General features: G+C 35.5%; 1 protein-coding gene across 1 annotated transcript; it reads right to left on the bottom strand.

Annotated features, from left to right (window-relative positions):
* Positions 1 to 2,377: 2,377 nt before the first annotated feature.
* On the bottom strand, positions 2,378 to 7,146 carry LOC113063104 (stathmin-4). Its single transcript, XM_026233280.1, has 6 exons — positions 7,024 to 7,146; positions 5,968 to 6,023; positions 5,265 to 5,361; positions 4,923 to 5,128; positions 4,645 to 4,836; positions 2,378 to 3,586 (listed from the first exon to the last, which is right to left on the bottom strand). The coding sequence occupies exons 4-6, from the start codon at positions 5,091 to 5,093 to the stop codon at positions 3,527 to 3,529; spliced, it is 423 nt and encodes a 140-aa protein (XP_026089065.1). The 5' UTR covers positions 5,094 to 5,128; positions 5,265 to 5,361; positions 5,968 to 6,023; positions 7,024 to 7,146; the 3' UTR covers positions 2,378 to 3,526.
* Between the last annotated feature and the right edge of the window lie 7,736 nt (positions 7,147 to 14,882).

Genomic DNA, 14,882 nt, shown 5'->3' with positions numbered 1-14,882 from the left:
CCGTTCAACAAGAACTCTTTATAAGCACCAACGCTTTACAGCAGGGATGTATGGATTAATGTTAACAAAATCATTAACATGAAGTAACAATATACTTTTACAGCATGTATTACTATTAATATGACTTCCCGTTCACTTCAACACACAATAGTTAAAAACTAATATTATCAGAATCCAAAATTATTATTTTTTCTATTTGAATATTCTTTTAAATGTAATTTATTCCTGTAATATTAAAGCTGAATTTTCAGCAGCCATTAGTGCAGTCTTCACGTGATCCTTCAGCAAATGCTGATTCGCTGCTAAAGAAATGTTTCTTAAAATCAGTGTTGAAAACAGTAATCAATGTTGCTTAATATGTTTTTCTGGAAACTGTGATGCATTTTCTTCCCACAGAATTCTTTGATTAATAAAAGAACATCATTTTATTTTGAAACAGAAATTGTAACATAAAACACTTTTGACCAATTTAATGCATCTTTGCTGAACAAATGAAAAAAAAAAAGATCTTAATATTTCACATCGGCTAACAAAATAGTTCAAATATTATGAACACTTTATACATTTATATCTTAACATTAACAGATTAATAAATTAAAAGGGTCTCACTGCATTATTTATAATTATTAACAGCTGAGAAACGTTTAAGCCAATGCAACTTTTAAGATCTCAATAAGCAGGCTAGACACACTTAGATTAGACATCTTAGGGTTTTTTTTTTATGTGCATGCACATGCATTTGTATTAGTTCACATATATATGGGTCACTTTGTCTCAGCTATTGCAGCAAAAACCCAGTCCTTTCAGAACACAATCAACATATCCTGTCAAAGCTGCTGACCCATATAAAACGCATCTCAGTGCACTGCTGTATACAAATTTGTTATTCAGAAGTCTGCTGATGTGTATATGGGTGAAACATAAGAATGTGGGAGAGTGCAGAGTTTAAGTGCCCAAGATGAACATATATGAAACGGAAGAACCTCTAAAAAAAACACCCTTCTAGCCCACCTTTTATATTAAATGTGAAGAACCGATGAACAGATATTACAAAAAAAAAAAAAAAAAAAACATGCATTGCAGATTGGTCGTCATTATCAGAGTTAAATGTTCTCAAGATGATTATCTACAGTACTCCAGATTTGTCTCTATCTACATCAAGATCAGGCAGTTAAAGGCTTCCTCACCAGCCCATATAAACAGAAGAAGGCTAGATGCAGGGCTCAGACACTTGCTGTGCTTTGTGTGTTCCAGCTCTGAGAGCCATCAGGGGACTTCCATTTTTATTCTGAAGATGCAGCTCTCTTTGGTGAGTTTGTGACACCAATTAATAAAATTGTAATGATGTTGTTCGTCATATTAGGGGAATACAAGTGAGAAAGAATCTACTTGAATTTAAAATTTGACTAAAGTTTGCAAAGGCTTTTTTGTTGTTGTTGATTTTCACTTTCAGAGATTTCGGATGTTTAGGCAAAAGAACAATATCAAAACAAACCGTTCAAGCATTCCACTGCAGTCCTCTGTCTCCATCTCCTCAGGTTTTCAGAGCTGTGCTGCTGCTTTACCTGCTTGCCCAGTTATTAAATGGTGCTTCTCAGAAAAGGTCTAAAAGAAAATCAATAAAAGAAAAGCGGGTCATCTTGGATCCATCTCTGAACATCTCAGTGAACGTCCACCCTTCTCCAAGCAGATCTCTGTCACCATGGACATACGAGTGAGTTACAGTTGTTCATTTTGATCTCATATCATATGTGTGATATGTGATATGTTCTTGTGCAACAAATACATGAATCATAGCAGTGATTTGGAGTAGTTTTAGGTTGTTTGGTCAATTTAACTTTTTTGTAAGTGAATCTTTATAAATGTTTTAATTCAGAGAATCCTGGGACAGTTCACGAATCCCATCGAAAATCTCTGAGGCAAAATGTGAAAAAAAAAGCTGTTTAACCAAAGATGGTGAGGAAGACTTCGGACTGGAATCTAAACCCATTTATTACCAGATCAACGTCCTAAGGAGAGTGAAGAACAAAAATGCTATGCACTATGCCCTTAAACTAGAGACTAAAATAGTTAGTCTGGGCTGTACATGTGTTCTACCCGTTGTTGTGCCACAGAATTAGTTTTATACTGTACTCTTACTATGTTATATATTCTGTATATCTATATTGTTGCATTAATCTGCCTATAGGTACAGAAAAGTTATGTGGCATTGATCAGCTTTATTTATTATCTTGATAATTGAAATATATTGTAACCTTTTTGCTTTGTAATAGTTTGTTTCAGTGCAATAACTGTGTGAATAAGACAAGTTAAAATGCAAAAAAAAAAAAAAAAAAAACCTAAATCTTTTTTTTAGTTAAGAGAAGCCTTTATTTGACTTAACTAGAGAATTAAGTCATCTGGAAATTACAAACACGGGGAGCATTTACATTGCATTTTCTCACAAAATCTATTTGATTAACATCAGTTCTCATCATTGCACATACAGTGGCTCGTTTTTGATGCTCCAGACATCAACATCAAACACCTTTGTCTTCATATCGAACAAGTAAAATAAACTACTGGAACAAAGCTCAGTGACATGCCAAAAGTGCACCATTCACATCTAAAACTTTCTAAGTATTTCCCAAATCCAAACAGGATCTTTTTCTCACACCTGAGTGATTTCATTCGTCATTTCTGAGATGCCACTATTTGTTTTCCTACTGATGAGCATCCTTATACCAATATAATGAATGAAAAAAAGCTAAATGTGCTTATGAGTTGTGCTTAAAGTGACACTGTGCTCCACTTTTAATGTTCTGTATGTAAGAGGGATACGAGCTTTCACATTTACAGGCATCCAGAACGTTCTAATCTAACATTCATTTCATCATATTTCTACCTCGCATCGTCTCAGCAGGAAATGTGATAGATACTGTACCTCTAGCCACTTGATTACTTGTTAATGCATATTGTATAAGCATGCCCGAGGTTCTATGAAACCCTGTTGATTACTGAATATTGACATCAAACGATAATTAATGAAGCATGAGCCAAAGCCTCAGGAGATGGCACACGTGTTGGATAAAGTTGCTTTTGTGGTTTAGACTGTAAACAGATATTTCTATTAGTGAGGGGTGACTTTCTGAAGTAGTTTATGTTAACATATTAATCTGTACTGGTTATGACGGTTTTAAAAAAGCATCTCGTCTATTCTACTTTCTGTCCTCTTCTTCATTTCAAAAGATCGTTTTGGTATATTCATTCTTTTTCTCTGAAGCAAGCTTCTGGGCTCTACAAAGCAACATACTCTTAGTGCACCTCGCATTGCCATCTAGACAATATTTTCCTGACTTTAATAATATTAAGTATTTTTAATGTTGTTAATCCCCACAAAAGCTTGGCGAGTTGCAAATTGTCATTATCAATGTACAATATGTCCTTTTTTTGTTTTAATTTTTCGGCTACCGTTTGCTTTATTTTCTCTTTAACGGTTTCCTCTCCAGTGACTATAATCAAGCTGTCCAGCGCAGCAAGCGCTCCTCTACCGACAGGCCTCCTCTTTCAGCTCTTTGTTCTTCCTCACCTCTTCTGCGTGTTTATCCTAAATAGACACACAAAAGAAAACTTGCTCAGTGTGTGTTCATGCATGTATTATTGTGCCTGAGGGAAGCTAAATACAGTGGTATAAACAAAGTAAAGGAACAATCCACCCCTTTCTAATGCAATATTCATATTGATTCTATAATTAGACTTGGGAAGGGCTCAGATGCACAAAGGCAAGGATGCTACTGAATGTGTAATTGTCACCAAAATTTGGGACATATTATTATAATTATTATTTTCAATTTATAAATATTTGTAAATATATAAATAAATATATTCAATTATATGTTAAATATAGCATTTTATATTATGTTCTATATATTAGAAATACTTACTTTTTTTGAGAAATTATTACTTTTATTCAGCAAGGACACATTAAATTGATCAAAATAGATAGAAAAGACATTTAAAAATCAGATACATGATATATTTTTGAACTAGAAAAGATTGAAGGAATGGCCACTGAAAATTCACAGGAATAAATTAAATTTTAAAATATTCTAAAAAAGAAAACAGTTATTTTAAATGGTAATAATATTTTAAAATATTACTATTTTTACAATTTACTATTAATTTTTATTTTTATGCTTTTTCTTTTATTAAAAAAAACATCCTCGGTGAGAAAATATTATTATTTTTTACAATGTGCTTTTTTTTTTTTTTTACTTTTTTTACTATTATTTTTTATTTAAAAAAAAAACATAAGATACTTTAAACTTTTTTAATTCCTATAAAACAAACTTTGGAATGGTAGTGATTTTACATGAAAAAGTACATGTATGAAGATTAAAAAAAAATAGTTTTCATATTTGTAATGAAATTTCTAAAAGTAAAAACGCTCTTAGTAAAGTTTAACGTTTTAGCTATGCATAATCGAATGTAATTATTTTCACCAGAAATAATCTTCAAAGTCCAGTTCTACATTTATTCTTGTTAAATATCCTGTTTCACTCTGAATTATGTCTCATTACAGAGGAAAAATGGATTGTAAACAACAATTCACATTTAATAAGTGCTGTAATAAGGTACTTGACATGTGTGTCAGTTAGTTTGTACCTTTTCCTGCAGTCTCTCCAGCATGGCAGCAAGCAAAGCCTCACGGTTTTCTTTGATGGCCTCCATCTTCTGCTCCAACTTTTCTTTAGCATTCTTAATGAAGTTGTTGTTCTCCTCAAAAGCCTTCTGGATGACCTCTCTCTCATGCTCCCTCTTCTCAGCAAGATGCTTTAACATCTCAGCCTCCTGAAACTGGGGAGAAGAATTAAAATTTCAGCTTTAAATTCAGACCGAAGAGAGGAATGGTTTGGGTATTTGCTTTGGGTGTAAATTCCAACCTTCCGCCTCTCCTCAGCTGCTTCCAGTTTCTTTTGGATCTCCTCCAGTGAGGGGTCCTTACGCTGGGGCATGGATGTGTTAAACTCAGGCACCCCGTCAAAAGAAGGGGGTTTCAGGATCACCTCAAACGCCTGGCCCGAGGCCCGCTTGTTCAGCTCGATGACCTCCATATCTTTGATCACACACCAGTTGAGATCCACTGCATCTTCAAGAATGATCACACACAGATTACTTGGAGCATAATGTCACCAAATCTGTATTATATTTAACATCATTGTACTGTAGCGACAGAGATGTGTCTATAAAGTATAAATAAAGATGAGCAGTGTTTTATTATTTACCTTCAGCCTTGTACGTGGGGTCTTCTGCAGGGTTTGGATTGATGCAGGAGCACAGAAGTGACACTAGAGGAAGCTCCTTCAACCTTGTCTCGATATGCTGTGCGGTGAAACGTCAGGTAAGTACAAAATTCCTTGTAAACATGAATTCTGTCAAAGATCTTGATCATACTTGGTTTAAGTGCAGAAAATTTGAGTAATTAACTCATTTAGCACATAAAATACCTCAACTAGCTGATATCAATGAATTAACCGGGTCAAGTAAACTGCTCCTACAGTATATCTACTTGCTTATAGATAAAAGTACCTGTGAACTGCTTAAATATAAACAGAACAGAATATCTTTTCGATCTGCTTTTTGGAACAAACCACGCATTTACGCATTTAACCAAGTAGAAAACTTCAAGGCAGCTCTAACAAAATCAACCAATGGCGTGATCGTGAGGGCGTGGCTATATGTTTGTTTGCCCAATGGGAGTTGGGGATTGTTTGGGAAGCTTTTTTCAAATCAATTATCTGTATTTCAAATATGTAATTTTTACAATTTCTAATATATAAGTATAACAATATAATTTATATGACGTTAAAAATATGCTTAAATATAATGTGCATGATATTTGTTACTCTGGAGAAAAATATTCAAATATTTAATTTGACAGTTGGGGCTTTTGGAGTTATGGAATCAGGGCTGACTTTTGTAGCTTACCTGCCAAGGTCATGTTTATGCAGGATTGTGTGTAGTTTATAACCCTTCACTCTGTCCTGTTTAGAGACGAGAGAAAGACAGAAAGAGAGGATTAAAAAAAAGGGTATGTTGTTTTTTTACCACAAGGATTAAACAAAATAATTAGCTAATAAAGTAACGTTTTATGTCAAAAGCTCCAGTGTGCATGAGATGTCTGAAAGGAGCTTGTTGTGTTGTGGTGGGACACTTAGTGAGAGAGGAGCATGAATTCAGATGAGGAGCAGCAGGGAGTGTCACGCACAATCTCTGTATTGTTACTCTGCCTCAAAGCTGACGCTTATCAGTATACAAAACAATTTTAGAAAACAATAAACATTACATAAATCCTAAAACCATGTGCAAAACTGACATGTAACTCTATGGAGAGACACCACTGAGAGTATCATTGCCCTGCCCTGTTCATAAATGCACATACACTATTGTCCAAAAACACACTTCCTGCATGTAGTTTTCTTGCAGCTTGTCAGTTACCATTTTTGTCACTCCATTGTCACATCACCGTTACAAAACAAATTGGTATGACACCTTTATATATTATTAAACTGTTGCCTCAGATAGCATATTCATAATGTCAGGCTAATCACAGGTAAAATCCACTCTCAGATGACTACATTAATATAAAACACAATAATAAGTAACAAAATCAATCCAAATGCAACCCTAATCACTGCAGTCAATGTGTATTTGTGCGAAAGGTTATTTACTGTCTCTTGCCTTGGAATGACATAATCTAAAGCACTCTTGAGTTAAGTCATCTTTTTACACATCGGTGCATGAATATACACACAGATACAGATCCATTTGCAAATACATTCCCAATTTCATGCATATATAAATTGTTTTGAATACATTATAGATGGCATACAGAGCATGTTATATTAGACCTCTGGTGCAGCACATTTAGTCTTAATTTCAAAGGTAACCTTTTACATTTTAGTAATAAATGCAAGTCAAATCTCAAAAACATCTGACCACTGCAAGTCTCCTCTTACTTGATTTCGTGATGCCTATACTCACCTTTTCTCCTTGATGAGGTGTTGTCCCTATCTCCCCCCTCTCTCTCTTTCTATCTCTTTCTCTCTCCCTGGTATCCTCTTTTCCACCTCCCTCTCTTTTGCTCTGTGCTCCTCGGATACAAGAGCTCAGAAGCATCAGCAGCAGCACCCCTCCTACCGCATGACATCATCTTCCAGTGCTGCTATTGGACGAGGTGGGTGGCAGAGCACGGTGGGCCATTTCTCCATCACTGTGAAGGACGGGGGTGTTAACTCTTTGTGCCTTACTGCAGGTGTCCATGCAAAATAGAGGATGGGTGTTTTCCAACACATACTGTAGATGACAACAAGAAATGACAGAGATTAGAATTTACTTTACAATAATATAAAAAAGAATTGTACAATTATATGAAAAAAATAGTATTAATGATACAACAACAGCAAAAATAAAACATTTTTTTTTTCATTTTCAAAAATATAGTGTATCCCTTTATATTATATTATCTTAAAATGTATTTAGATCACTCATTCCCCTCTGTACTATATCTCCATACCCAATATATGATTTCACCCAGAAATCTGTCCACAGAGAGTGCAACAAGAGAAGAAGACAAATAATGAAGGGATGTCAGGAAGCTAGAAGGTCTAAATACATTTGTTAGGGAGTGATGGACTCAAGCAAGGGGTGTGTCTCTGTACCGTACTGCAATGTAATAGAAACTAAATTGTTCTGACAGGAACGGGAAAGATCTTCAGTCTGACAGTGCTCCTCATCTAATGACTGAAACGCTGACTGGAAAGAGAGAGGGAGATCATCACAATAAGACATGTGATGATGATATCATTAGACTTCAGTTTAGCATGGTCTTAAGTTTTTCCTTACATATAGTATGGTCCAAAGGTATGATTTGATTTAACATGTGGTGGATCACTTGTAATTAAATGTTTTGTAACAGAGGCAAAATAACAGCACTTTCACTAGTGGTCTCAGACTTTCAGACCCGACTGAATAGCTTCTCGTCATGCCACGACACTTAGAATCTGGACCCCAGAGACTCACATGTGAATCTGCATATGTCCCCTGGTGCTCGTATTGATCTTAGGGGAAGGGCACAGTGGAAGCATAATGGATAAAACCCCTAATTAAATCCTACTGAGGTGTGACAGAAATCAGACTGTTACTGGAAGCACAGTCTTGCTCTCTCGGCACTGCACACATTCCCTGTAAATTGTTTGGGATCATAAACACCTGCTCTATTGTATTGAAATAGGCAATATTCTACCCACTTGCTTTTACACATTTCAGCCTATTAGAAACATGGAAACGCACACCTCTTTTGGTTTACTCCAACACAAAGCATGACGTAAGGTAGAGCTATGAGCATGTACGTAATCTGAGATCATCCCATGCCTTCTGAGGACTTCACCGATATATATTGATTTTACTTGACCAATATAATCATCTTTAAATCCAGTTGTATTGGCTTTCAGTAATGATAAATTTTTTACTGTTTGCAATTTTCGTAGTCAGCCAAACAACACTTCTCCGACTCGCTTCAAAACTCTACTCAGTTTTTGTCAGATCTTTTGTTGGCCTGGTAATTTCTTCTGGTTAGGGCGTTTTTTGTTTTTCAACATTTCGCTTTCTCTGCAGTGTTTGGGTTTCGATGTCTAATCAGAGAAATGACACTGGTGATGTAATGGGAATGGACAGCAGTGGACACAGAGAGAGAGAGATAGTAAGGGAAGGAGAAAGACAGATAGGATAAGACTAAAGGGAAGGAAATGGATTTTTATTCCATTTGTAATTAAAACGGGGGATCTTTGTGCATACTAAACATGCCTTTCTTTTCATCTTTACTCAGGCATCACCTATATGCAAAGCTGCAGACTATGAAAGCAAAAAGTATTTGCAAAAAAAATAAAAAATAAAAAAAAACATCTCAAATCTTCCAACGTCAATAAATTCTGGAACTCTAGATGTCATTCAAATTGCATTTTTGCTACAAAAACGTGAGACACAGACAGTGAAATGGCAAGAAAAGAAAGGCCTCGAAACACATTTTTATTAAAATATTAACAGTAAAGGTCGGTTCACAAGGACACACAACAACTTTAATGATACTGACACAGAGGAACCAAAACAGCAAATCACTTTCAAAACTTTTTTGTCTTCCCAGTTGATGATGCAAGATGCAAGTGCAACAGTCAAACATATTCATTTTGTGTGTGGCTACATAGAAAAACAATGGAAAAGCAGTGCAGTGTAATGGAAAACTTATGTGTGAATATCCCCTATAATAAATGTGCATACTATTTGATGCAAACTATCCCCTCCATCCCATGTGTTTACCACTCATGGACCTGTTGACATGCCAGATGCTCTCTTCTCTCTTCTCAGGCTTGTCGCCATGGACACAGTTTTGCACCATTTACAACTGTCTGAAAATTATTGACAGCTTTGAATTATTGGCAGCTTTTTATAAGTCTGGAATCATGAAACCAACCAAGCTTTTCTAAGTTGATCAAACTGACTGAAAAGGTCATATACAGGTCTGGACTTTATTAAATCTGATCCATTCACTTGATGAGTGGTTAACCTCAGACAAAATTAAATTCTTTGCTTTTTCTACTATCCCTGTTTCTGCATATATGAAGGTAATTTATGTTGCGACGAAGCAGAATTTCCATCAAATAGAAAAATGAAGTATCTCATCTGGTTCCTACACAGTCTGAATGTCAGTTTCTGAGACATCATAGATTTATATTTTAACATAAAAAGGAATAAAGATTACCTTACATAAAATTTTCTTGTATTGTCTCACAATACTTTTTCCAGATGTTCATGACTTCCTCCTGTCTGTGACCTTAGCAGTTAAAAACATACGAAGGTGGTCTGGAAACGCCACACTACTCAACTAAAAAAGGTTAACAGGGGGATTAGGTTATTATGGGTCACTGCTTAAAGTCATAGTTTATGTGTGATACATGTCAGTATCTCCTCAGTTTCCTTCAGATCCCTCCATGATCTCACAGCAATGGCCTGATGCCTACGGTAAATCAAATTTCGTTTTTACAATTCCTTGTTGTTAAGAGGGCCTATTTTGCTAGTATGCACATAACTGAAAATAATTAGCTAAAAGTACATTAGCTACAGAGCTTCAGTCATGCATCTGAAATTCTGCCTCCCCCTAGTGGAGAAAGTCAATGTGCTTCAGCTTTGACTTACTACTGCGGAGCTATCCCAGTCATTCAGCTTAGTTTGGTAGGTTGAAAGTAAGTAAGTCATTAAATTCCACTTTCAGGTCATTATTCAGTGATTTCTTTTCTTCCTTTTTTGATCTTCTTTTATTTGCAATCATCTTTACAATGACAGAACAAAAGTAAAGCACTCTAACAAAGAGCAATGGAGTTCCAGAGAAAAGGGGGAGCATTGATGTATACAACCAGAGTCACTCCACCCGCAGACTTCCACAGGATCGAAGCCGAAATGTCTTAGGGCCACCGCAGTGGGTGATTGTGGACAAAGTACCACCCTGTGACACACTGCCCTTTCTGCGTCTCAAGAGACTCTTATCAGCAGGGTTGCAGATCTCTGTCTTACCATTGCTTTTACCCACAACAACTTCATATAGACTGAAGCACCTGTCCTTTTTTCCTTCTCCTCTTTTGTATAAATAAAGCATATTATTAGCCCTCAATGTCACATGCAAACAATAATATCATATATATGATCCTCTTGGATGAAACATATTTTACTGATTTAGAAAATGATTAGAAATTATTTTAGAAAAAGTATATTTTTTGCTCACCAAGGCTGCATTTCTTTAATAAAATAATACAGTAATAATATTGTGAAATATTTTTTTTACTTAAAATAATTGATTTCTATTAATATATTTTTTAATTTAATTTATTCCTGAATTTTCGGCAGATTACTCCAGTTGTCAGTATCACACAATCCTTCAGAAATCATGCTAATTTCTTATTATCTTCAGTGCTGAAAATGGTAGTGAATTTAAATAGTGGTCCAATTCTTTTCGTTTTTCACCTTGAGGAGGAGCAGAAGCAGATCATATTGTGAGTTGACACAAGGGATCTCGTTGGGTTTCAGGTAGCTCAGCTGCCCCTTTAGACTTGTGACACTGCCCTCTTGATCAGGGTTAATAGAAACCAGATCTTTTACTTCATTCCAAGGCCTCTGTGTGGAATCTGACCATTTCAGCCTGAGGTCTAAAGTGTGTGCGTATGTGTGTTTTGTGTAATAAGACTCCCAAGTACTAAATCAAATAAGATGTAACCCTCTTCCATTGTTCAGGTTGCGGCCAAGCGATGACAGGAAGGGAAGACCAAAAACATACAAACTCTGTGTCTTTTCTGTCCAAAAGGACATTTCTTTCACTGTTTGTGGAAACCGATCATCCTTACTGAAGAATTCTCTACAGGAGAAGGAGAGCTTTTAACAAAAAACATCAAGGACAATTGTACTAGAGGAATTAACTGTCTAGTTAGATGTGTGTTAGATTGTGTACATCTTATAATTGAAAATTGAACTAAAACTGTCAAAATGTTATTATTTGTTTATTACCATGCCAATAAAGTACTTTAAATGCAAATTGTGTTAAATCATGCAAACATTTGAATAAAATACAACTAAAATTGTTATGTTAGTTTCTTTTTTAGTTTGTAATAAAATCGTATCATGCTACTGGTTCGCAGGATGTTGGACAAAAAAAAAATTAATTATATATTACATTATGTAATTTTACTGTGCATTATTTTATTATGTATAATTGTATATTGTACACAGAGTTTATATAGCTTTTTTAATTTGCTGTTATTTTTATCATATCATAATGTGTTATAAATTTAATTGACTTGGGTATTCGCTGCTAATATGTCTAGAATTTAATTGGAATAAATAAGGAAAAGCTAAAAGCCTAACAACTATCCCTCTCCACTGCTTGCATCATGAAAGAGCATCAAGAATCGCTCTACTTGCTAAGTATCTGATAATTGAAGCTGTGTATAAATAATTGATTAAGCATGGCAGCTGCTGAGTTCACTTTAAACTAGGATATATAAAAATGCTGAGTTCACTGTAAACTAAGAAGACTGGCACATGGTCCTTTATCGCAAACAGCCTCATGGCAGCAGTGATATCCTGCTATTATTTTCTTTGATGAATGTCAGGCCGACAATACAAACTCATTCTGGCAGAGTGAGGCAGGAATCCCAAATTCTGTTCAATCTGTAAACCCTTTGTGCTGTCTTTAGGGAAAGGAAAGTCCTTAATTTTAAAGGGTTAGTTCACCGAAAAATTAATATTAAGTCATTAATAACTCACCCTCATGTCGTTCCAAACCCGTAAGACCTCCGTTTGTCTTCGGAACACAGTTTAAGATTTTAGTCAGAGAGCTCTCAGTCCCTCCATTGAAGCTGTGTGTACGGTATACTGTCCATGTCCAGAAAGGTAAGAAAAACATCATCAAAGTAGTCCATGTGACATCAGAGGGTCAGTTAAATTTTTTTGAAGCATCAAAAATATATTTTGGTCCAAAAATAGCAAAAACTACAACTTTACGGGCCGTTCACATATCGCGTCTTTTGCCGGTCATAATTTCCAATAGGCGCGTGGTATGCGCGCTCATAATGGAAGTGATGCGGTTGCGACGCGCTCATTTTTTCCAGGCGCGTCTGCACCGCATCGAGTTAAAAACATCTCAACTTTTCAGAGAGCTGCAAGCGCACCGCACTGGTCATGTGACAAGAACTAACCATTCAGCTTCATCCTTTCCCGTAACATTGAAAGCTCAGCCAGTATGAAGGAACAGCTGACCATAGTTATATATGGATTGCCATTTAGAAATACATTTAGTAGCAGAGCTACTGCAAGCGATTTTCAGTGCTAAAAAACCATTTATCCTTTTTATCTGAAATTTCCGCGTCTTCATGGAGCGAGCAGGTCATGGTTGCTTAGCAACAGCAGACATCTCAGGAGCGCAAATGCCCGAGTGCTTTGGAGAAGGAGAAGGGTTTGGAACAACATGAGTGTGAGTTATTAATGACATAATTTTCATTTTTCGGTGAACAAACCCTTTAAGATGCAACTGTGCTATCTTCAATTTTTGAGGACAGATAAGACAGAAACTCCCTAACTGAGATGGAAGTAAATTGGTCACCTCATTACCGCATCTGTATTCTGTGCAGGCTATTGAAGGTTCTCATTGACTAGATCCGGGAGCAAAGCAAGCTGTTTAGATAGATTATAAGGAGAGACAGGAAATTCATGGAGTACAGGAACCATGCAGCCAGTATCTACAACGATTTGACCTATCAGTAACATACAGATGTTGCATGCAATAGTCTGCCAGCTCTCCAAAATGGATAAACCACAGTATATGATGAATTTGAAAATATTTCAGGTCTACATTTGCATCACAGCCCTGACCATTTTAATTAAATAATTGACCATAAAATCGGCATATTAGATTGATTTTTGAAGGATCGTGTGACACTAAAGACTGGAGTAATGGCTGCTGACAAACAGTTATTTTAAATTATAATGATATTTCATAATATCATAGTTTTTACTCTATTTTTTAATGAAATACAGAAGTGCATATGAGTCTTCGTTTGGATTTACAGTAGATGGAGAACCAAAACCATAACACAGGCCAAAATGTATGGGTTCAATGAGACCTTAGTGGAGCATTTGGATTAGATCAGGAAGCATAGGTGTTATATTGATCAGGTGTCTTTAGTGTCATACAGGAACAAAGACTCTACTGTTCTGCTGCCTTTCATCATTTCTATCTTTCTACTCTCCCACAAAAGCCAAAAAACTAATTAATTACAGATTGCATGCAAACCAAGAAAATAGAATTGAATAATATTGTGGTTTTGACTGTCCATAGCTTCATTATCACAGCAGAGATCCAGACAATACAACTGACTAGGGAGACATTTAGGCACCAAACTATTTTTGTTTTTGTTTATTGTTCACTCAACTAAATGCACTTGAGTTCATTGAGTGCATATATAACTAGAGTACCTGCTTTTAACAACAGTAACTGTGTTATTTGATGATATGGCATTTTCGGATTTTGATGACAGCAATTAAAAAATTCAAACTAGGTTGTTGTATTTTAAATAAACCTTTCAATTTGATGCTGTCACTCTAGTGATCCTGACTGTATTTCTGTCATATAAATATTATTCTGAATGTTCTGTTGGAATTTATCAAAACTCTAACTCTTAATAACAACCAGTCACACAGTGTTAAGAGTCATGTAGGAAAGATCATATTTATGTGATGAATGCCACCACAAAGTCGAAATTTCATAAAAGTGACTTCATTAAGCCCAGAGTTTTTAAGACTGTGTCAGTGAAAAAATATTGCTGAAACAATAGATGCAGTATCTGTTTTGACCGGAAAGGTGTTGATTTTTTTTCTTTATTTACAATAAAAGTTACATGTAAAAAATACTACCATAGTAAAATTATGATAGATAGTACAGTATGCAATGGCTTATTTTACAACAATCATAAAAAAAAATCATAGTTTGGTAGAAGTAGAGTTAAAAATATTGCTGATTTTGTGTGGGATAGGTGCGTTGTCATCTCCCTCTGACCACCTGTGGACTAAGTTGTGAACTTAGTAATGATTAACTGACTCATTTATTTTCATTCAGATTGATACCATGAGCAAATCTGAGACTGTTATTGGAATCTTCCAGACTGACTGATAAAAAAGAGCCAGTTATTAAGTCATTTCTTTGCAAATTATATTACGGCCTATGCTGTGCTCATTGTTATATCCAGGTAACTTTATTAATAGAATTTAATGAGCGATATGAAATGATACGAGGAGTAGATAAA

This window comes from Carassius auratus, chromosome 45, assembly GCF_003368295.1.
Source record: "Carassius auratus strain Wakin chromosome 45, ASM336829v1, whole genome shotgun sequence".
Classification (NCBI taxonomy): domain Eukaryota; kingdom Metazoa; phylum Chordata; class Actinopteri; order Cypriniformes; family Cyprinidae; genus Carassius; species Carassius auratus.
Note: the sequence above shows the minus strand (reverse complement) of the source record. Positions and strands in the feature narration are given on the sequence as shown.